At 42.7% G+C, this 24,696-nt stretch overlaps 1 protein-coding gene across 3 annotated transcripts in view; it reads right to left on the reverse strand.

The window, feature by feature from the left end:
* ITPR3 (inositol 1,4,5-trisphosphate receptor type 3) overlaps window positions 1-24,696 on the reverse strand; it is a 665,728-nt gene that overhangs the window by 71,530 nt on the left and 569,502 nt on the right. For all 3 annotated transcript variants that reach the window (XM_066609086.1, XM_066609095.1, XM_066609083.1), the window contains 3 exons: window positions 14,748-14,861; window positions 14,203-14,395; window positions 4,556-4,681 (listed from right to left, as the gene is read on the reverse strand). In XM_066609086.1, the coding sequence (XP_066465183.1) occupies window positions 4,556-4,681; window positions 14,203-14,395; window positions 14,748-14,861 (433 nt within the window). The remainder of the gene's footprint in view (window positions 1-4,555; window positions 4,682-14,202; window positions 14,396-14,747; window positions 14,862-24,696) is intronic.

The raw sequence follows: 24,696 nt of genomic DNA on the forward strand, positions 1-24,696 counted from the left end.
CTTCTTCTGGTAAAGCCATTCTTTTTTTGTTTTGGAGGTATTCCTCCTCCTTTTTAGCAAAAAAGCCTGAAGTTATTGTGTCAAAGTGGATCGATATTTAGAACGGTTCATAATTTCCTCCACCTTGACCAAAGCCCCAGATCCAGCAGCAGAACAATAGCTCCAAAGCATAATGCTGCCACACCTCCACCATTCTTTACTATGGGTATGGTGTTATTTTAGTGATGCACAGTGTTGGCTTTGCACTAAACATACTTTTTGGAATTAATGCCAAACAGTTCCAGCTTGGTCTCTTTGGACTAGAACACATTTTTCCCCATACTTTTGGCAGACTTGATGCAGGTTTTGGCAAAACATAACCGGGCTTTGAAGTTTTTCTTTGTTATAAAAGGATTCCATCTTGCCACCCTACCCTAGAGCTTAGACATATAAGGAATACAGGAGATAGTTGTCACATGCACTACACAACCAGTACTTGCCAGAAATGCCTGCAGCTACTTTAATGCTACTGTAGGCCTCTTGACAGCCTCCTAAATGGATTTTCTTCTGGTATTTCCGTCACTTTTTGAGGGACTTCTTGATGACAGTCTTCACTGTATTCCATGGTATATGTAATGCCTTGGAAATATTTTGGTTCCATTGTCCTGACTGATGGCTTTCAACAGTCCGATCCCTTTCATGTGTTGTAAGCTCTTTGTGGACCAAGGATTTTTCTAAAAAATGCAACTAGGAATGTGTCAGGAAAATCCTACTAGAGGAGCCGAACTTTATATGGGGTAAATTAGATTCACTTTAAATAATTGCAGTGGTGTACTGACTACTATTCAACATGAGTTTAAATGTAATTGGCTAATTGTGAACGCAACCACATGCCCAAACTTAAGAGAATGTTTACACTTATGCAACCACATTATTTAATTTTTTTTTTATCACCCTAAAAGATTTCAGTTTGTTTTCCAATACAATTGTACAGATAATGGGTCACATTGAAGGTGGAAACCCAGCATTTTAACCGGGTGTGTAGACTTTTTATATCCACTGCCATTTTTACTACACTGTGAATGCTATAAACTAAACCCACTAAAAATACAACTCAGCCCGCAATAAACAAACCCTCATACAGCTATGGAAAAATTTAAAAAGTTATAGCTCTTGGAAGGCAGGGACGAAAAATGAAAAGAAGGTGATAAATCTGTTATCCTAAAATGGGTAAATGCTGTTTTCAATAATTTGAGGGGTGCAGATTTTAAAATGGGGTGATTGATGGGGGCTTTCTAATATATAGGTCCCACAAAGGCACTACAGAACTGAATTGGTCTCTAAAATAGTTTTGGAAATGTTCTTCAAAATTCTAAAAATTGCCACTAAACTTATAAGCCTTATAATAGCCTGGAAAAATAATAATATAATAATAATAATATTTATTTTTATAGCGCCAACATATTCCACAGCGCTTACTAAAACAGGGGAATACAGAAAGATAAAAGTACAAAAATACAAAAACCACAGTTACATGTAGTAATCAGTTGATGGAGACAGTAGGGGTGAGTGTCCTGCACCAACGAGCTTACATACTTTAGCTAATGGGGTGATATAGAAGGTAAAAAGGCTGGTGCACGGTATGGTGAGGTGGAGAGTGAAGAATGCTATACATATAAACAATGGTCAGACATTAAGCCGTGTAGTGGCTGAATCGGTGTGACTGCAGGGTGTGGCTCATGGCGGCTAGCAGGGATTGCAGTCACTAGGACAGGGAGCATGTTTTCAGGCAGAGTACAGAAGGGTTCAGTTTAGGAGATGTGGTATGCCTCCCTGAAGAGGTGCGTTTTTAGGGCACGCCTGAAGTTTTGTGAGTCATGGATTACCCAGATATTTTGGGGAAGCGCGTTCCAGAGGACTGGTGCTGCTCTGGAGACGTCTTGGAGGCAGGAAGGAGACTTCTAATTGAAGGGGCACTCAGTCTGATTTTGTTTGTGGAACGGAGGGCCCAGACTGGATTGAGATGAGGGAGGCAACTTAGGGCGATGCAGTGCTATGGAGAGCTTTATGAATGAAGGAAGGAAGTTTAAATTGAATTCTGTATTTAACGGGCAGCGAGTGCAGTGACTGGCACAGGGCAGAGGTGTCCGAGTAGCAGCTAGACAGGAAGATGAGCCTGGCTGCTGCACTCAGAATGGATTGGAGGGGGGAGAGTCTGGTGCAGGGGAGGCAGATCAGCAGCAAGTTGCAGTAATCGAGCAGAGACTGGATGAGGGCAACAGCGAGCGTTTTTAGCGTGTCCATAGTGAGAAAAGGGTGGATTCTTGCGATGTTCTTGAGGTGCAGCTAAGTGTGATTGTTCTCAGTGAGAGAAACCAAGTAATCTTGTAGATATACCTTTTAATGCCTAACAAAAATACACGGTGTTACAACAAGCTTTACAGCAAACATTATTACAAGCCAAGTTAAAAAAAATGAATCCCTCTTGACCTCCTTCAGACCTTTCATATTCTCCACTTATGGAAGAATCCTCGGCTGAGGTTCATTCCATTCTTGAGGGAATCAAACATGGCCATAAATTTATACTCCCAAATTCTTCTGTGACATTGTGACTTGAAGTTGCCATTCAGTATGATAACTCTAATCTGCTGTATGCTGTGTCTCTGACCACAAAAATGTTTTGCAACAGGTAGCAGCTGACATGTTCGGGCTAGAGATTGGATGTAGGGGGTAAAGGAGAGATCAGAGTCGAATATAACCCTAAGGCAGCGGGCGTGCTCTCTGGGAGTTATGGTGGTGCCACACACTGAGATGGAGATGTCAGGATGAGGTCAGTTAGTAGAGAGCAGAAACACCAGTAGGTCAGTTTTTGAGAGGTTCAGCTTTTTGTAGGTAGAGAGAGGAGATAGTGTTAGAAACAGCGGACAGACAGTCAGTGAGGTTTTGGAGGAAAGGTGCAGAGATGTCATGGGAAGAGTTGTATAAGTGGGTGTCATCAGTGTAGAGGTGGTATTGGAGGCCAAATCTCCTGATGGCTTGTTCAATAGGGGCTGTGTAGATAGAGAAAAGGAGGGGGGCAAGGACTGTGCCCTGGGGTACCCCAACAGCAAGGGAAAGAGATGGGGAGGTAGAGCCAGCAAAGCAGACACTGAATGAGCGGACTATAGGCGGTCGAGAAGAGAGTTTTCTGATGGCTTATAAGGCAGGAGTAAACCAGGCATTCTAGTAGTTTGGAGATGAAGGGGAGATTTGAGATGGGTCAGTAGTTAGAAGCAACAGTCAGTTTTTTTTAGCAGTGGGGATATGATGGCATGTTTAAGAGATGAGGGAAAAATGCCAGAGGTCAGATAGAGGTTGAATATAGTGGTGAGATAGGAGATAACCACCGGGGAGAGGGACCGGAGGAGGTGTGAGGGGAGAGGGCCGCTAGCGCAGGTGGTGGGGCGAGCAGAGGAAAGCAATCTGGAGACCTCTTCCTCTGTCATTGACCTGAGTACAGAGAGTGAGCAGGAGCTGTTACTGACGAGACTAAGGTTAGGGCTAGTCTGAGATTAGGAAGTTTTTTGCTGCTGGATGTCATCGATTTTCTTTTTGAAGTAGGCAGCCAGCTCTTCAGCACTAAGATCTGTCACGGATTGAAAAGTATCAAAGAGCCGTTTAGGTTTGTGAGATAGTGTGTGGAGACTAGAGAGGTGAAGTAGACTTGTTTGGCATGGTGGAGGGCTAGGTTGTAGGTTCTGAGCATGAATTTGTAATGGAGAAAGTCTGCGGACGTTTGCAACTTTCTCCATGGCCGTTCAGCCCATCTAGAGCACCGCTGGATGAAACATGCCGAGGCCTGCATCAGGTGGCTTGGGTCACGATGGGTGTCGCTTCATACAGGGCATGTTTGAGAATGGTGTTCTAGTATGTGGCAGCAAAGTTGGGGCAGGAGATGAGAGCGAAGAGGAACAGAGAGGACTGTAGGGACTCAGCAAACTGTACTTCGCCAGTCATCAGGCAACAAGTACTCTGCCCAGTCATAGAGAGAACTATATGGCTGTTCATTTGCAACCACACAGTACTGTCTATCCATCCCTGCTCTGATCATTATGATCAATGATGGGAGGAAACAAGAAGCTGAACATTCAGTGTGTAGTTTTCTGCTAAAGTAATAACATAAAAACCCCCTCACTACTGTAGACCTACTATCACTATGGAGAGGATCTGAAACTCTGTATCAGAAATCGCTCCAACTGCTATAAAGATATATTAAGAAATTAAAAGGGTAATCCCAGCAATGTGATCGGGAAACCAGCCAGGAGTTTCTCATCTCAGCCAAGAAGTCTTTTAATCAGCACAGATTTTGAACCAATTTAGATTTTAAAAAATGGTATTCAAGAACAGTCATTATTTTATGTTTCAATTACATTTAATTAATACTTGTTAATAAATACATTTTCTTCAGTGTGGGCTGTAAAACCTAATTAAACAACACGATTGTTTCATCAATTGTCCAATGAATCTGTTGTGAGAAAGACTAATGAAAAAAACTTGTCTCCAAACATTCACTATTCTGTTTTCATAAATATCTTACCCATAGAAGTTCCCTCTACATAGGGATAGAAAAATGCTATGATTAGGTTAATAAAAACTGCCAGGTTGAATGAAATGGTTCCCCAAAGTGTCATTCTCCGTGAAAACCAGTATATTAACGGCATACCTGAAGAAAAAACACAAAAGACAGAAAACCAATATAAGCTCTCTGGTTACACAAATATAATATTCAGTGATTTTGCAGTTTGAATGCTGACTGCAGAAGAAAAGTTTTACTATGAACTCTCCGCTGTTAACTTGTATCATTATTTTCTCTTGTTAGGGTTTTTTTTTTTTTTTTTTTACACAGTTTTCTTTTAGCTAACGCCTTAAGGGGGACTGGCCTGCTGGGGGCCAATGAATCCCCTCTTGATCCCTAGACCCAGAAGTAGACCCCTCTCCTAAAAGATCAATAGCACAGAGGACGCTTCCTGTATTAAGGCGCATTTACACACGAACACAATCTTTCAAACAATTGAAATATTGACAGTTTTAGCAATCATTTTGCATAAACTGCTAATGGAAAGGAATGTCTGACAGGAATGAGTGAAAGATAAAAGCGTTTACACGCAACAATTATTGCTCAAAAGCCATCGTTTGAAGGAATTTTGAGCGATAATTGTGTAAATGGGGCTTAAGATGTCATGAGCAGACTGTCTGTAGCGCTAGTGGTGGAGGAGACCCTGCCCAGCATCTCCAACTCTGCAGCTGACTGCTTTCTGTAATAACAGGCTGTGCGCTCTCTCTGCTGTGCCCACGTAGTACCCCAGATTTGGGGTCCCACAGCATCACTCCTACCAGCTAATGTAATGTATATATGTAATCTTTATAAATGTGTGTAATTATGTGTATATGCCTTTAAATGGGCCTGAAAGTGTTAATGTTTGGTGTTCTCACTACCTAGCATTGTATGACTATGCAGAATTCATCCTAACCTGCTTTAAAACCTGTCAGTCACCCCTAGCTAGTCTGGGATTGCGTAGAAAGATTTCCCTTAGCTTGGGATTGGTTGGTAGGGAGAGTATAAAAGCGGTAGAATGGGCAGGGTTAATCAGTCTAGCCAGCTCAGAAGAGAGGGAAGAAGACTGGGGAGGAACAAGGAGGAACAAGAAGACCATCTACGCTAGCAAGTGTGGTGGGAAGAATAACATCCAGTGTGAGTACTAACACTCAAATATTGTGGAGACAGAAGAGAATAGAGGAGAAAGAAAAGGAACAAGAGAGGAAATTAGAAGCAAGTCAGTAGTTAATCTTCTCTAGTCACAGACCCAGTAACCAAATACAGAGTGAATGATGCACATGGAGTCTGTAAACTACAAGCTGACAATGTAAGGAAAGTCTGTGATTTACATCAGGGAAATATAATGCAAGTGTTGTAACTACTGAATCACCAAGTACCCTCTCTCCCTGCAATAATGTGTGCAAATTGTTTTAATCTAAAGTCTGCCTCCTGGAGTGCTTTCCACCTCCTGCAATAAATGCACTGAGACACCACATGAGACTACAGGAGAGTAAGGACTACTACCTCCATTTTTGTGATGCGCTATGTAATGCATGGAGATTCTGCCCAGCGATCATGTGACCGCTGGGTGTCACCTGACCACAGTTGTCACATGATCGCCGAGCCAGGAGGCTGAAGGGAGAATGCGGAAGTATTACTTCCGCATTCCCCCCACGGTGTAGTGACCACCTGCACTCTCCTGAACTTTGTCAGATCAGGAGGGTGAAGGGAAAAAAATTGTTTCTCATCCATTCTCTCCAGCTCCAATTTATTTGGAGCTGGGGAGAATGGAGGAGAAAAAAATAAATGGATTGGAAAGGGTTAACACCAGTGTTAGGGCTCAGTTCATGGTTTCCGTCTCTATGTTCAGTTTTCGGATAATACAAGGATGGTTTCACATCTACGCTTGGGGTTCCACTTTTCTGCACTGTTCGGGGAGCTGGAAAATGGAATTCCCATGGCCGAACAGCTCAGTCTCTGGACAGAAATGAACAGCACCAGAGGGACCCCATGGACTAGAATGCGGTCTGCCTGTTTTCTGCCTGGCTTTTGGGCAGAAGATAGCTGCATGCAGCACTTTTTCTTCTGGTATTTGGAGCCAGATCTGCAATGGAACATCCATTCGTAGGTTCCAACACAGATGTGAAACTGACCTAAAACTGAAATGAACTGATCAGTTTTTTTCCCCATTCATTTAAATGTTTTTAAAAAAATAAAAATTAAGGCTTTACGTTTGCTTCAGCTAGGTATTGCTTCAGTTTTGTGACTGGAACAAAAATGTAGTTTGATCCATCCTTGTTCCAGTCAAAAAAACTGAAGCAAAATGGAACTATAGCAGACTAAGGGAGCCTTCAAATGACCGTATATTGATTGGGGGCGAGAGCTCAGTGCACTGCTCCCGGCTTTTCCAGCCTCCTCCCCCGACACCGTATATCGGCCGGGCGTGAAAAGCCAGGCGATATACGGTTGTCTGAATGTGCCCTAAAAGCCTGCAGGTTTGTTTTTGTTGTTTTGTTTTTTTTAAAACCCATTGAAGACATTAGGGGAAAAACTGATCAGTTTATTTTAATTTTACATCCTCTAAACACTGAGCAGAGAGACCATGAACTTAGCCCTAACGCAGGTGTGAAACAACCCCTTTCCTTACATTTTCTTAGTTGCATTTTTCAGCAAAAGGCATGGTCTGTAAAGATCATACAACACATCAAACAAATCTAATTATTGCAATGAAGAGTGTGCAAAGATTGCCAAGCCAAGATGTGCCATGATGATAGACACCTACCCCAAAAGACTGAATGCTGTCATAAAGTCATCAACAAATAATAATAATAATAATAATAATCTTTATTTGTATAGCGCCAACTTATTCCGCAGCGCTTGTACAAAGTACAAGTGTTAGGATTTGCATGCAACCACATTATTTTTTTTTCCACCCTAAGGGCTCTTTCCCATGAACATAGATACGGCGACGGGTTTTTCTGTTTTCACGCCTCTGTATAAGCGCCTGAATAGGCTTTTTTCCATGATCACGCTCCCCGAAAAACCCTCACTCTGCCCAAATCCTCGGGATGCCTTCCAGTGCCTATATAGAGGCACCTGTCAGCTTTTTGCAGCGTTGAATGCTGCAAAAATGCCTTCCCCTCCCTTCTATTTCCCTGCTCCCATAGGAGTCTATAGGACCCACCGGCGTATATTGGCCAAAACATAGTTCCAGAACTATGTTTTGGCTGAGCGTATATACGCCAGCCGCGTATATGTTCTATTTTTCTCGCTGCCAGAATATTTACGTGCCATATATTCGCCTGTGTGAACGGCTGCATTGGAAATCAATGCTTCACATGGGTACCATATATGCGCCCAGGCGTGAAACGCGCCGTATATGCGCTCATGGGAATAAAGCCTTAGGCCTCATTTCCACAGATGGGTTGGTTTTTGTGCAGGGAATCCTGCACAGAATCCAGGCCAGCCAGTGAGCCTGCGTACCTGTATTTCCCCAACAGTGGCATCCGTGCGGACCTCTCCACTTCCGGATTTACTGTATTTTGCATGGTTCTCACAGCTCCCCATCGGACATGCGCAGTACTGCTTTCCCACGGATCTGCGGCTCGTCCGCAGTGTCAGCTGCGGATGCACCACAGATCGGACAGCTTCCATTGATTTCAATGGAAGCTGTCTGTGCGGGATCCACACTGAAATGGAGCATGCTGTGATTTGTTTTCTGGACCAAAAGGTCCGTAAATCAAATCCACATTTTTAAAATTAATTTGCGAACGCCCATGCATTCCTTTGGGCGGTTTGATTTGGAGATCTCATGCGCAAATCACAAATCAAACCCGCCCATGGATATGGGCCTTAAAGATTTTAGTTTGTTTTTCAATAGAATTGTACAGATAATCTGTTACACTGAAGGTGAAAAAAATCTGAAATGATTAATCTTTGTCTGATTTTTTTTTCTTTACCATGACAAAAACATACAGGGAAGTGTAGACTATTTATATACACTGTATGTAGTAAGCTTGGTTCTGTTACCGTATATATGTTCTGCCTATCACTCAGCTTTCCTGTGGGCTATGTTGATTTATTATATACCTGAGCAACACAGAAGCACTTCAAGATATTGAACTCCTTGATTTAAAGGGGTGTTCTGGTTAGTCCTAGAAAAGATATTGATGACCTAACCTCAGGATAGGTCGCCAATATCAGATAAGTGAGGGTCAACCACTTGAGACCCCCATCAATAGCTGATTGAAGAGGCTGTACCTCTTTTTAGGTCAGTGACATCATGTTTATCAGTCATATGGCCTGAAAGCAGCTCAGTCCCATTTAACCCATTTAGGACCAGCCACTGTATATATATGGCGGCTGGTCCTGGGCTTAAAGGACCACCGATAGTAAAAATACGGCGGTGCTCTAAGCCTCCTGCTCTGCAATCAGTCAGAGGTAGGAACGGGTTTTTAACCCTTCCTGCCTTCTGCTTCCCCGATATACAGTGCATTGAGCACTGTATGGGGAAACTGAAAGTAACATTTACTTTCAGTATGGGAGCCTCGGGGGGTCATGTGACCTCCGGGGATTCCCTGCTATGCAGAGGTGGAGGGTCAGATTTAGACCCTGGCAGCTCTGCAGGTGACTAAAGTCACTAGAGGGGTTGCTTTCCCCTATATCTAGGGCTCCTATGGACGCCCCAACTATAGTGGGAAAGTGTCAAATAAAGTTAAAAAAAAAAAAAGTGAATGTCCCCCAGAGGTCTTATATGACATCATGGGGGACATAGATAGTAAAATACACAATTACATACATAAGTAAAACAAACTAACAGAATAAAACAACAATACATACAAAAGAAAGAGAATAGCACAAAGCAGACGCCAACAAAAACCGTTGCCGTATGCGCCCTGTAAACCAAAACCATACATACTATATATCAAAACGTCCGAAACAAATAGAGGAACCCATTCCCATACTTTATTTTAGTGTAAATATAAAAATAATTTTATAAATTTTTAAAAACTATAAATGTTAAAAAAAAATCATTTTTTAGCATTTTACCCCCAATAAAACTAAAAAACGAAAAAAAAAAGTCAGTGAAAAAGATATTAAAAAAATAGTCCTATATGTCACGGGAAAAAAAAACGCAGCTAAAATAATTTTGGTAGCTAAAGGAAAAAAAATGGAGCAGTAAAACCGCCACATGGGTAAAATCCCTAAGAAGTGTCTGGTCCTTAAGGTACAAAACAACCTGGTCCTTAAGGGGTTAAGTGAATGAGGTTAAGCTGCAATACCAGGCACAGTCACTATGAAATGTGTGGCCCTATGCCTGGTTTGCTGATAAGTGAAAAAGATATAGCACTGCAGCCACTTCAGACAGCTGATTGGTAGTAGACCAAAGCATCTTCTGGCTTTGGCTTATAAAATTGCATTAGAAACTGGACCAACAAATGAGGTGCATGAAACTGCAGCAAGAAAACTTGCTGCTGTGGCCAGATGTTAGTTGTAGATCAATAGGAAAATAAGAAACACACTACAAACAGTGGATTTTTTTTGTGCACTTCTTTTTCATTTGGGTGTTTTGTTTTTTTTTTCAAGTGAAATAGGCTGTAGGCTCAGTGTTTCTTTCTGGCATTTCTGCATAGTCTTCTCTGTTGGCAATAAATGTGTGCATAAGAAATTGAATGTACACCGGGGCGTGACGTGGTGAACCCAGCAGGAGGTGGTATTTAGCAGGCTGTGACTTCCATAGACAGTCACACAGGTGAAAAAGCAGCAGGTGAGGTGAAATCCCATCTTGTTCGACCACCCATGCTGTCTGTTATCCCATACTAGCAAGCGGTGACAACACATACACTGCAGCGCCTGCACACAAACCTCAACAGTTCTCTGTGCCAAGGTTTGAATGCAGGTGCTGCAATCTGGATGAGCCTGGAGTATCTGTCTGTCTCTTTGTTTCTGACTTTTGGTGCAGATTTGAAGTGTGGATGGAGGGAAAACAGCAGGGCCCAGCACTGGGGCAGGCTCAGGGCTCAGTCAGACGGGCGCATCGGCACCCGTACACCGGCGCCAATGCGCCCGTGTGACTGACAGTTAGAAGACGGCCGTACCTGAAGACGGCCGTCTCTCTCCAGCGCTGATCATAGAACACATGACCGGCAATGGAGCCGGTTATATGTTCTTCCTCCCGGCGCTGCAGAGAGACGGCCGTCTTCAGGTATGCCGATGAGCCCGTGTGACTGAGGCCTCAGTATGACTGGCTGCAGACTGCAGTCAGTGGTAAGAGTTCAAATTGGGTCATTCATATGGGTCAATTCGGTTGCAATAAAAAACCACACCAAAAAGTGCATTTGCAAAACGGTGTGTGTTACAGCTGTGGCAGAGGAGAATGATTTGTGTAGTATATGTTCTCAATGGGATCGGCGCTGCAGCCGCCGGCCCCATTGAGCGCATATAGAAAACACAAGGAATCGCAGATCATAGATAGCCACGATCTGCGATTTCTTGTCCTATAATTTATTGGTCAAGCTCATTACAAGTGCCCATGTGTCCGATACCATTGCAAAGCAATGGTCCTATAAAATCGCCGATCGCATGCGCAAATCGCGCGCACAATCACCCGTGTGACCGAGGCCTTAGGGTTCCTTCACTTGAGTGTAATCACAAAAACACTCGCTCCTGCACAACGTATTTGCACAAAGAAGGAGTGTTTTTTGCACGTGCCTGCGCAAATACTATGCTCATTTCCACAGGCACCACTATTTCACCTGATTTAAATGGCTGTTAGGCCAAATGAGATTCAGTTATTCATGGGTTTGCTCAGTGTTTTGTGCATACTCGCTTGTACATATGTGCGCATTTGCACATCCCCCATAGACTCCTATAGAGACCTTTGGTGCGCAAATTCACACTAAAATAGAGCAATTTGCACAAGCGATTTTGCACACATTTTGCTTGTGTGAAGCAGCCCTTAAAAATGTAACAAAATCCGCACTCAGGGCTTTCTCACACGGGCGATTTTGTGCAAACCGTTGACAATAAAAGTCATGGATTTCAACGGGGTTCCTGAAAATATACGTGACATGCTCTATTTTGCTAGATTGTGCACTGAACTGCGCGACTTTTGCGGTGATAATTGATAACAGTTGGAACTAGTTAGGATGCTCAGCCAGTTCAAAAACCCCACTGTGAATGGGCTAGCAGCGTAAAAAAAGAAGATGTGCAGGCATGAAAACACATTATAGCGCTCCATTCATAGCATCAGGTCATGCTCTCACCAACGTTTATATACATACGCTTGTGTACAGGAGCCCTCATGGACAAAATACACATCTCCTCTGTGTCCCGCAAATAATTTGGTCCAATGTGAAAAGTCCCAGATTATCCCAGACGAGCGTTGCGGAATATCTACTCCTTGAATTAGGCACCAAAATTTTTATGTGAAATTGCTGGCAAGATGCTGCTAATTTCAATTCCGTGAAGTCCACACGTTAGCAGTATGGCTTTTGGGGCTGAATATTCTGTAGCAAAATATCCCGTCCTGTGTGAAAGGTCCCTAATACTGCACTACTTAGAGTAGGGCCGCTACATGTATGAAAGTCACAGACACACACATATTGTGGCCACAGTGTGCTTTGGAGGGTCCCAGTCTAAGGTATGCTCTGGGGCTCTTAGTACTCTAGTTACACCACTATATGTGCAAGTTAAATAATCGCTGGCTTTTTTCTCTTTTTTTTTACATGCCTTTTTTTAGAGCAAAAAGCACGTGCATAAAAAGTGTGTGAAGTAAGCCCTACAAAATCTTGTTTTCTTAGATTTTGCTAGACTTCACATGTTTACAGCAAAAACATGTGGGCGCTTGCACCAATACGCTAGCCGCAACAGAGCGTATTAGCGCATGAACCAGGCTTTTTTCCTTGACTATTAAAACTCCGCACTCATACTTTTGTATCTTGTCTCCACCAGTAGAATATGTGGAGACAAGCTGCACGCCCACAACGAAGGCCCTCAATTTGATTGGCTGGGCTGGAAAATTGGTGCCCATTATCTCCCCTCCTGCCTGGTGTCACTCACCCCTCCACTGCTGTCCCTTGTTTCCTTCCCGGCTACAGTGTCACTCACCCCTCCACCGCAGTCCCTTGTCTCCTTCCCCTCTCCAGCGCTGTGAGTCTCCTTGCTGCCGTCAGCTACTGCAACCATTATGCGAGGCCAGTGAGGAGACTGACAGCAGGTGACCAACTGTGGCAGAGCAGGGATGGGAGAAGGCAGAGCGCCGGGGGCAGTGACAGCGGGGAAATGCAGCGGGGGGGGGGGGGGGGGGGAGTGACAGCGCCTACGCCAGCGGGCAAGTATGAGAGCGGAGTAAGAAGGCCAAAGTGGTGTCGGCTTGAGGGGTTGCTGGCGAGGAGCGCCCTCACCAGCAGGGGAGAAGGGCAGGCCCTTGCGAGAGCGGCCTTACTAATAAATTTGGAAGTTCAGGGGTCGGGACACCAGAGAATAAACCCCAAACCTCCTTCTCTTTCTAGAAACATCCTCTGCCATCTCATGTGACAACCTAAATCTGTGCAACAGCTAGCGAGGCAAAAGAACATCCTCAACAGAAGACATGTCTCCAACTCAGCTATTTTCTTACAAACCCAGAAAGTACCAAAAGCACCACTGGATAGTATCATGTTGCACATGGTGAATATTTATGGTTGATTACAGGGGGCTGGGTCAATGATGACAGCATGACATATTGATAGTGTGTTTTTAGGGAACACGCTAATATGAAGCTATTTTGTCCGAAAAAGAAGAAATCTACGTCATTATGCGAACAAAAAAAGACTTGTTCACTGAGCAAATATGTTGCTCAGAAGAGGGCGTATGTGCCTCATCTACAGACAGCCTGCTTTTTTTTTTTTGCAGGATAGGGGCCCATTCACACAGGCATTTGTGAGTTGTACCAGAGATTCTTAGGAGCTACTCGCCCGATACACGCAGGAAGAGGACATTGCATGTCTGATTCAGGTTCATAATAAAGACCAAAATAGGATGCACCGTGAATTTTTTTTTTCCCATGCAGTCCATGAGCCTGTGTGACAAAGCGCCCATCTCAATAGTCTAATTGTCTATAATGGGTCCTTGTGCTGTCTGTGAAATGCACAGACAGTACATGGATAGGAAATACGCTTGCGTAAATGGACCTGTAAATGGGGTTTTTAAAAATCTACAGATGAAGTATTTATATGGCACTGTTCATTTAGGATTAAACCATATGTGGCTTTGCCACAGTCTGCTGTGATGCCACACTACTACTATTACACGTGTGAATTCAATAAGCATTATCTAATGAAAGCATGCACAATAATTAGGTGATAAGGATGGAATTTGCAATGGATACTTACATTCATATATTTCAACTATGAATTTTAAATTGAATGCAAAAATTGGCTGTATTGAGCATTTAGTGCTTGTGACATCTAGCCCAAAAAGACTTTGTTCTAAATGTCAGCACTGTGAGTACAGCTGTCATTTGGCCTATTATCACCTGTTTTCATAGCATAAGACATCTTGAATCTTATTCCATGTGGTTTTAGGACTATAATAAGTGCTGAGACCACACAACTGTTTGTTTCCTATAATAAACGATAGTAAGAGCTTATCTGAGAAGGCCATACTTCGCAGTTTCTTCTGCCACTCCATCTCATTATGAAGGAAAGATGACTGGTCAAAGAAATCGCTAACTTTGCTGCTCTGTTCATCTTGCTCTGTGGTAGTGAATACTCGGTGCTTTGTCTCTTCTGTGAGAAACTTGCAGATATTTGGAACAGGAAACACTATTTGTTCCATGCTTCGGTCTGAACGTACAATCTATGGACGGCAAACACACATAATTCATAAAAATATTCACGCATTTGGCAATGTTTAAATAAATGTGTACAGTAATGGAGTTGAGCATCCTGCTGCCTGAGGCAAAGCTGAAGCTGCATCATTCTCATGATTTATACAATCTATTACTTTCACTTTTACGCCACTGAAACTTGCCCTATAATTAAATCTACTATGGAAAAATGTTATGTTGCAACTGAGTAGCAAGAGATATTGTATTTATATGATTTCTGACTACTTTCCTGCCCATAATTCATATGATCAGAGATAACTGCCTCACAACTGGCCTGCACCTATGCTTGTCTGTCTATTAGAAAGTAAAGGGCTTATTTACCTCTATCTGTGCAGTATGTCTGGCATAATATACCAGAGGATCCTCTTTTTCTTCCTCCACTGGGGCAGTTTTCGACTTCAACATTTGTGTTAGCTGTTTATTATTCAGGCTGAGCTGCAAATGAAGTAACCCACAATAAGTCCTCTACAAAATAAGTACACATGAGGAAGCTACAGCTTAAAATTCCAGTACTAGTACCACTACGCATATACCACTACTTTCTGTGCTTGTTACATAGCTATTTGGAAGAAAAAAAAATCTTTAGGATGCCAAAAGGAGAGAAATGTTTCAGACTGCTGAGTTGCTGAAATGTAGAAAAATCTACATTTAGGCCATGTGTCACATGGGCAAAAGCGCATTTATGCATACATTTGCATCACATACCGTATTTTTCGCTTTAGAAGACGCACTTTTTCCCCCTCCAAAGCGGGGGGGAGTTGCTGCGTCTTATAAAGCGAATGTGCCAATTTTTGGCGCGATCACCAATTTAACGCGCGAACGCAATTTAGTTAGCGCGATTGCGTGTTAAAATTGCAATCGCATGAACAAATGCGCGACCAGTCTCCTCCCCACTGCCGCCCATACATACCTGTGATTGGTTGTGAGCGCCGGCGGGTACTACTGCTGCTCCCCGCCTCCACCAAACTGCTTCCTTCCTTCCTCCTGCTGCACACAAGCGCCACTGTGATATGGAGTGCAGGTTTTTCAGACCTCTGCTGCTCCCTCTGCTCCGTCACCCAGCACTAACCCTGCGCTGTCCCTGGGTGAGTTCAAATTTTTCCCCCCTATTTTCCCGCTCTAAAACGGGGGTGCGTCCTATAGACCGGTGCGTCTTATAGAACGAAAAATACGGTATTTGTACGCGCATGTGCGTTTTACTGTACATTTAAACGCTCAATGTGCATTTGCATGCAAAAAAACACACAGCCATGCTCCCATTCATTGAAATGCACAATTAGTGTAATTCATTCTTTTATGTAGTTCTGCAAATGGGCAGGAAAATAGAACATGCCACCTATTTTTTGTGCAACCGAAATGCATGCACAAAATAATCAATGGGTTCAATTCACTGCGTATTGTGTGCGCAAATTTTGTGCACGCAAAGCAGGGCGCAAATACTTTCATGTGACATGAGCCTCAAGTCATGTGTGTATTTCAGGACTATCAGATTTAGATGGGGCTGATACGCGGATTCCATAAGCGGAATCCACTTGCGACGGCCCACAGGAGATTCCAGCTTTGAACCCACCCTTGACAACATATTGCTCAAGAAAGGTGTCCAGTCCCTCTTGAACTCTTTTATCAAATTTGCCATCACCACATTCTCAGGCAGAGAGTTCTATACTCTCACTGCTCTTATAGTAAAGAATCCCCTGCTATGTCAGAATAGAAACCTTCCTTCTTTCCTCTAGACACAGAGAATGCCCCCTTGTTACAGTCACAGTCCTGTGCATAAACAGATCATGGAGAAGATCTCTGTCTTGTTCCCTGTTATATTTATACATAGTTCTTAGATCGCCTCTTGGTCATCTTTTACTGAACTAAATAATCCCAATTTTGATAAACTCTGTGGATATTGTAGTCCATCCATTCCATTTAGTCGCCCACCTTCATGCCCGCTCTAGCTACGATATGTCCTTCTTGAGTACCGGTGTCAAAACTGTACACAACATTCCATGTATCATCTGACCATTGACTTGTAGAGAGAGAGAACAATGTTCTCATGAGCCCCTAGACCTCTTTTGATGCACCTCATGATCCTATTTGCCTTGGCAGCAGCTGCCTGACACAGGTTGCTCCAGTTAACTAAAACCTCCAAGGTCCATGTTGGTGCTTCGCTCAGTGGTTTTCCATTTAGTGTGTAATGGTGACATGTATTTCCTCTGCTCATTTGCGTAACTTTATATTTATCAGTGTTAAACCTCATTTGCCACTTTTCTGCCCAAGCCCACAACTTATCCAGGTCCGCTTGCAGCTGCCTTGTGTGTTAATTTCTTTACATAGTTTTGTGTCATCCGCAAATATTGATATTTTACTATGTAATCTGTCTACCATGTCATTAATAAAAATATTAAAAATAATAGGCCCTTGCACCAACCCTGTGATACCCAAACTAGTATCTGTGACCCAATCAGAGTATGTATTTATAGCCACCCTCTGTTTACCATGACTGAGCCAGCTACTTACCCACTTACACACATTCTCGCCCAGACCAAGCATTCTCATTTAATATACCAACCTTTTATGTGGCACAGTATCAACTCTTTGAAAAAGTCCAGATACACAAGATCCAGGTTATTAACTAACAAACCAGACCGAATAATGGGGGTGCAGGCTGAGAGACACTTGATAAATAGTGACCACAATATAATTAATTTCCAGCTGTCATTCAAAAAGAAGCCCCATCAGGGAGCGACAAAAAACTAAACTTTAGTAAAGCAAAATTTGATCGGCTCGGAACAACTTGGTAACATTAATTGGGATAACATCCTCAAAAAGAATAATACAGAAAACAAATGGGAGAAGTTTTACCTGTAAACACATGGCCTATTTTGGCATTGAGGACCAAATAATTTGTGGTAGATTTTCATCTCCATTTTTCAAAAGCCATAATTTTTTTATTTTTCCGTCGATGCGGACATATAAGGGCTTATTTGTTGCGTGGTGAACTGTAGTTTTTATTTGTGCCATTTTTGGGTACATAGACTATATTGTAAAACTTTTATTATTTTTTTTTATGATCGTAGGGAGAGAAAACGCATCAATTCTGCCAAAGTTTTTTTTGTGTTTTTTCTTAAAGCGTTAATTATGCAGCATAAATGACACATTACATTTTTTTCTGGGGGTCGGTACGGTTACAACGATACCAATTTTTTTTTTTAGGTTTTTCCACTTTTCTGCAATAAAAACTCTTATTTTGGAATTTTTTTTCTACATCACTGCATTCAAAGTCCTATAATTTTTTTATTTTTCCATGGACGGACCTCTGTGTGGGCTTACTTTTTGTGAGACAAGCTGTAGTTTTTATTGGTACCATTTTGGGATACCAACATTTTTTTTTATCACTTTTATTGTGCTTTTTGGAAGGTTAATATGAGAAAAAGCATAAAGGCTTTTTTTTTTGTATTTTTTTTTTACAGTTTTATTTTTTGTACATTATTTAGATTTTTTTTTTCACCATTTGTGTCTCTCTGAGGAACTTACACTGTAGCACCGATGATCGCTACGATAAGGCATTGCAGGACTTCTCTCCTGCAACGCCTTATCGCTCATACAGCGATCGCAGGCTCTGCCAATACAGGACGCCGGTATGTGGTGTCCTGTTGCCATAGCAATCAGCCGGGCTCTATGCAATAACATCGCAAGATCCGGCTGAAGTCACAGAGGGAGCGAGCTCCCTCTGTGCATCCTTTCCCTGCCGCGGCAAGGAAGGGGTTAACAGCGGTAGGCCGGCTATCAGTGACTGCTGGATAGCGCAAGATCTGTCATGATCTCAAGCTATCCCTATGACGTAAGGGTATGTCATTTTGTGGGAAGTACCCCGCTCCCATGAAGTACCCTTACGTCATGGGGAGGGAAGGGGTTAAAAATATCCTAATTACCTCAGTTGAGCAGTTCATACCCTTTAAAAACAAAAGAACTACAAGTAGAAGGAAACCAATGTGGCTCGACAAGATTGTAAAGGGGGCAATAAACGAAAAAAAGAAAGCGTTTAAACTACTAAAACAAGAGGGCAGCATAGAAGCGCTTCAATCATACAGGGAAAAAACTAAATATGTAAAGAAAAAAAACAAAACTGCTAAGGAGGAGGCAGAAAGACTCTTGCTAAAGAGATGAAAAATATCCCTGAACTATTTTACAAAATATATATATACAGTAAAAGGGTTTGCACTGAGATCACTGGCCCTTTAACAAATAATGCTGGTGAAATCATAGAAGACGATGGGAGGAAAGAAAAATCTACTTTAAATAGTTTATTTTCAAGTGTATTCATAAACTAAAAAGAAATGTCACATGAGATGTCGGGAAATAAAACTAAATATTGCATGCCTAACACAGGAGGAAGTGCAGAACCAGTTAAAGAGGATTAAAATTGATAAATTGCTGGGCCCAAGGGTTCTAAGGGAACTAAGTGACGTGATAGCTAGACGGCTATTTCTTATATTTATGGACACTATCAAGACCAGTTTTGTACCACTGGATTGGTGAATTGCCAATGTGGTTCAAATATACAAAAAGGGGTCCAAAAAAAAGCCTGGTAACTATAGGCCAGTTAGTCTCACTTCAATAATTGGAATAATATTCTAGGGGTTTCTGAGAGACGCCATCCTAGAATACCTCAAGGAAAACAATGGTATAAGTCCTCGGCAGCATGGTTTCATGAGGGGTCGATCATGTCAGACCAATTTGATCAGCTTCTACGATGAAGTAAGTTCTGGGCTCAACCTGGGAGAGTCTATTGATCTTGTATATCTGGATTTTTCTAAAGCATTTGACACAGTGTCGCATAACAGGGCTGATATATAAAATGAGGCAGCTCAGATTTTGTTAATCTTGCCTCTAGAAAAAATGGAATAAAAAATGATCACAATTTCACATGTTCCAAAAAAATTAGATAAATGAAGACTAGAGTTTATCCTGCAAAAAACAAGGCCTTCTAGAGCTCTGGTAATGGGAAAATAACATTAATACGGCTCTTGGAATGTGGCGAAAATGTGTATCTGGGTTAAAGGGGTTGTCCCGCAAAAGCAAGTGAAGTTATACACTTCTGTATGGCCATATAAATGCAATTTGTAATATACATTGTGCATTAAATATTGGTCATACAGAAGTTATATACTTACCCACCCGGTGTTGGCGTCCCCGTCTCCATGGCGCCGACCGAAGCCTTCTTCTCCCTCGATTAGACGCGCTTGCGCAGTCTGCTCTTCTGTCCCATTGAATGGGGCCGCTCCGGCGTGTTCGCGCCGCACAGCTGGTCTTGAGGGGGTTCAAAGAAGGGCAACTAAATTAATAAATAAAATAAGAGGACTAGAATACCTAGAGAGGCCCTGGAAAAAAGACGTCTAAGGGGCGATCAAATAACTCTCTATAAATACATTAGAGGACGATACAAGGATCTCTCCCATGACCTGTTTATACCCAGGACTGCGACGGTAACAAGAGGGCATCCTCTACGTCTAGAAGAAAGCAGGTTTCATCACCAACACAGAAGGGGGTTCTTCACCGTAGAATCAGTGAGACTGTGGAACTCTTTGCCTGAGGATGTGGTGATGGCAAAATCCATTGAGTTTAAGAGGGGACTAGATGTCTTTCTCGAGCGCTATGATATTACAGGATATAGACATTAGGTGACCAGCGGGTTGTTGATCCGGGTCTTACAGTCAGGTAGGAACTATCAAAGGTTTATCCAGGGATTATTCTGACTGCCATTATGGAGTCGGGAAGGAATTTTTCCCCCAAATGGGCTTATTGACTTCTACCTCATTGTTTTTTTTTGCCTTCCTCTGGATCAACAAGGGGGAGGTGGGGTTGAAGCAGGCTGAACTAGATGGACATTGTCTTCATTCAGCCTAACATACTATGTTACAGTGACTCTCCCCAGTCCGGTTCAGAACTAAACTGTTTGCAGAAGCTCATCAAATTGGTTTGACAGGAGCGGTCTCTTACAAACCCATGCCAATATGGAGCTATACAGCTATTTTCCTTGAGGCACTCTAGGATAGCATCTCTTAGAAACCCTTCAAACATTTTACCAACAATAGAAGTAAGACTTACTGGCCTGTAATTTCTAGGTTCCTGGGTTAGACTAATGACATTTAGTGGAGAGTTTACATCATCACTCTGCATCACATCTGACATTTCATTTTCCTCTGAATACACTGGAGAAAAACTATTTTTCTCCTACATTAGGCAGGTTTGATATGACTGGATTCCTATTGTGGAATCCGCGATCAGGGTCAATGCGGAGAATCTGTAGCAAATCGTAAGCATTAAAAGGCGTGTACTTTCGGTTTTTCACTCACACATACGAATTGCATATTCCGCGAGTGGAGGAAAAAAATTGCAACATGCTCTACTTTGCTGTGGACTCTGCAAGGATGGCTTCCATTGAATTCAATGTTTATAACATTGGATTTAATGTTGCGTACGGGCCGTGGGTAACAGAGTCATCGCTTAGCGACGGCGAGGGAAACAAAATATTGAAAAAAGAAATATCTGTGCTGCACATGACTGACGGTGTGGCGCCGTGGTCATACGCAGTGCAGAATAATCAGGCACGCAGGGTCGCATGCGGAATCCTATCCGATCGTATGAAGCTGGCCTTATTGATTAACCCCTTGGGTGGCACGCCCGGAAACTTTCCAGGACGAGCTCCACTGCCGATAGTGATATAGTCCGGAAGATTTTTTTTCAAAGACATTTAATTTTTAAAAATTATTTTCTGCTGCATCTTCTGCGCGCAATAACTTTTTTATTTTTCCATCAACGTACTTGAGCAAGGGCTTATTTTTTGCGGAATGTCTTGTAGTTTATGTTAGTACTAACTTAGAATACATGAGACTTTTTGATCGCTTTTTATTGCATTTTTTTGGGAGACAGGGTGACTGAAAAAGTGCGTTGGTGGCGTTCTTTATTTTTTTTTCGAACTACGTTCACTGTATAGGGTAAATAATGCACTACTTTGCTAGATCGGTCATTTACGGACACGATGATACCAAATATGTATTTTTCTTTTATGATTTAATTTTTTATTATAGATATGGCAAAAGGAGGGTGATTTTGACTTTTATAACTTTTTTTTTCTTTTTTTTTAAGTGTGAAAAAGTCGTAATAAAGAAAAAAAATTATTACAATTTGGTATTGGCGTAATCGTACTGGCCTGTAGAATTACTTCAATACATTATTTATACTGCTCAGAGAATGCAGTGGAAAATAAAAATAAAAAACATGCCAGAATTACAGATTTTGTTAATCTTGCCTCTAGAAAAAATGGAAAAAAAAATGATCACAATTTTACATGTTCCAAAAAAATTAGATAAATGAAGACTAGAGTTTATCCTGCAAAAAACAAGGCCTTCTAGAGCTCTGGTAATGGGAAAATAACATTAATACGGCTCTTGGAATGTGGCGAAAATATGTATCTGGGTTAAAGGGCTCTTGGAATGTGGCGACACAAAAGCAAACTTTTAAGAAAAAAAAATGTTTTAAATGTACAAAAATAGCAAAACCTAAAAAAACTGTATAAACTCGGTATCGTCGGAATCGTGCTAAGAGAATAATGTTATCACGTTATTTATTCTGCACGCTGAACGCTGTAAAAATGAAATCCAAAAAACAAATGGCAGGATTTCTTTTTTTTTTCCCCCCAATCTCCCTACAAATTTTTTTACATAAATTATGCAATACATTATATATACCCAAAAATGATGTTATCAAAAAGTACAACTTGTCCCGCAAAAAAACAAGCTCTCGTATGGCTGTGTCAATGGATAAATGAAAAAGTTATGGTTCTTGGAACGCGACTGGAAAAGGAGTTGAAATTAAACGATTAGACCATTTAAAAAACCTGCCCTGGTGGGCACAACAGGGTGGTAAGAAACCCGCCACTCAAGGGGTTAAAGGGCCAACACTTTCAGTATTAATCTTTTTACTATTTATACAGTTAAATAACAGTTTAGGGTTAGTTTTACTCTCTTTGGCAATAAGTCTCTCTGTCTCCATCCATGCTGTTTTATCAGATTTTTTTACATAAATGTATTTTTTTCCTTATAGGTTTTAGTGTTTCTTTGCTTCATTATTATTTTAGTAGTTTAAACGCCTTTCTTTTTGCTGCTTATTGCCCCCTTTACATCTTTATTAAGCCACATTGGTTTTCTCCTATTACTAAACCTTTTATTCCTATAAGGTATGAACCTCTCACAGTAACTATTTAGGATGTTTTAAAACCTTTCCTATTTATTGTTCATTCTCTTATATTTGAAGACATTATCCCAGTCAATAAGGTTAAGGGCATCACTAAGCTGATCAAACTTAGCCGTCCTAAAGTTTAGTATTTTCGTAACTCTCTTGAAACACAAGTGGAAATTTATTATATTATGGTCACTATTTCCCAGGTGCCCCCCAACCTGCACCCCTGTTATTCTGTCACGTCTATTGGTTAGTATTAAATCCAAAATGCCCATCCCTCTAGTTGGGTCCTGTACAAGTTGGGCAAGGTATTTATCTTTAGTAATTGACAGAAAGTTGACACCTTTATGAGATCCGCAGGTTACGGCTTCCCAGTTTATATTCGAATAGTTAAAGTCCCCCATAATACTTATGTCATTGTCATTTGCTGCTTCATCTTTTTGCTTCAATATTAAATTTTCAGTAGCTTCTGTTTTATTTGGTGGTCTATAGAAAACCCATATGAGGATTTTATAGATGATTTTCCCTCCATATATTTCCACCTATAGAGACTCCACATGTTTATCTTCCACCCATATATCATCCCGTAATGTAGGCTTTAAACAGGATTTTATTTAAAGATAAACCCCTACCCCTTTACATTTTTCTCACTCGTGTCATTGGGGTACACAGCAGGACCGTGGGAAATAGCTACTGCCACTAGGAGGCGACACTAAGCACAAAAGTGTTAGCTCCGCCCACTGGCTATATTCCCTCCTGCCGACACCAGGCTAATCAGTTTTTAGCTTAGTGTCCGTAGGAGGAGGACAGTCTCGCCCGTAAGGGCTTAATAGATGGGCCAGGGCTAATGGGGAGGCAGGTCTCTCCCCATTAACCCAAACCGGGGAGTGTGAACAGTTCAGGATTTGTTCCGGCTGCTGTCTGCCCAGTCCCCCTCAGAAGAAAAGGAGGCACATCCAGGGTTCCTGCATGTGGCCCGCCAGCAAGAGCCCCCCCCCCCCTCTTATTTTTTAGAGGGTCCGTATCGCCTCTCCATGGGGGTAGGCAATGTTAAGGGGAAGGCTCTGCTGGAGATGGGGAGCCGCCATCCTCCAGGAGTCTGGATTTGCGGACAGAGGTGAGTATGTCCCTTTCCCTCGTCTCTGCTTTCCCCGTCTGTTCTGGTGGTGGGGCAGAGTGGGAGCATGGTGGCATGGGTGTGTAAACCAGATTTGGTGGAAAGCAGCAGCGCAGGGTTCTGAGCACCCTCCTTTCATTTCTCTCTCCTCTCCCTGCCACTTCACCACTCCCACCCCCCGCCCCCTTCCCCGGTGTTGGACGGTGGTAGGCTCTAGCGGGAGTACCTGGGGTGGTTGCTTCCTCCAGGGGGATCCTGCGGAGTCTGGGCGAGGGGGATGGGTCGTCGCAGCGGCTTCTGGGAGGGGGCGTGGCCTCAGTGAGTGTCATGCCCCCCTGCATGATGCAGAGAGGGTGTGGTTTTGGCATCTGGCGTGGCCTCCTTCACATCTCCGCCTCGCTCTCGAGTGCAGTCAGAGTGGGGGAGTAGCCTTGGTGTGACTATCGCTCCCCCTGCATGATATGGAGGGGGCGTGGTTTCGGCGTCGGGCATGGCCTGCTTCAAGTCACCACCCTGCTTTCGAGAGTGTGTGCAGAGTGGGGTCGGGGCGGAAGTGGTGCTCTAGTGCTGGGAGGAGGGTATAAGGGCTGGTGACACAATTCTGCCCGCAGCAGATGCTTCTTCTCTCAGGGACTCCCAAGATCGGAAGTTGGAGTCTTTGGCAAAGTCCGTGTTTGAGGCAGCGGGTTCAGCCTTCAGGCCCGTATTCGCCTCATACTGGGTCAGTAATGCCATCACGGATTGGGCGAAGCAGTTACATGGGGGAATCCTCATGGGAGCTTCTTCGGGGGATATGGTGGATATGGCGCAGCAGAACGAACAGGCGGACATGTTTCTCGGTGAAGCATCCGTGCATGCGGCCAAGCTTGTGGCGCGAGCCTCCGCTGCCTCGGTGGCAACTCACTGGATTCTGTGCTTGAA

The sequence above is a fragment of the Eleutherodactylus coqui genome, chromosome 1, assembly GCF_035609145.1.
Source record: "Eleutherodactylus coqui strain aEleCoq1 chromosome 1, aEleCoq1.hap1, whole genome shotgun sequence".
NCBI lineage: Eukaryota > Metazoa > Chordata > Amphibia > Anura > Eleutherodactylidae > Eleutherodactylus > Eleutherodactylus coqui.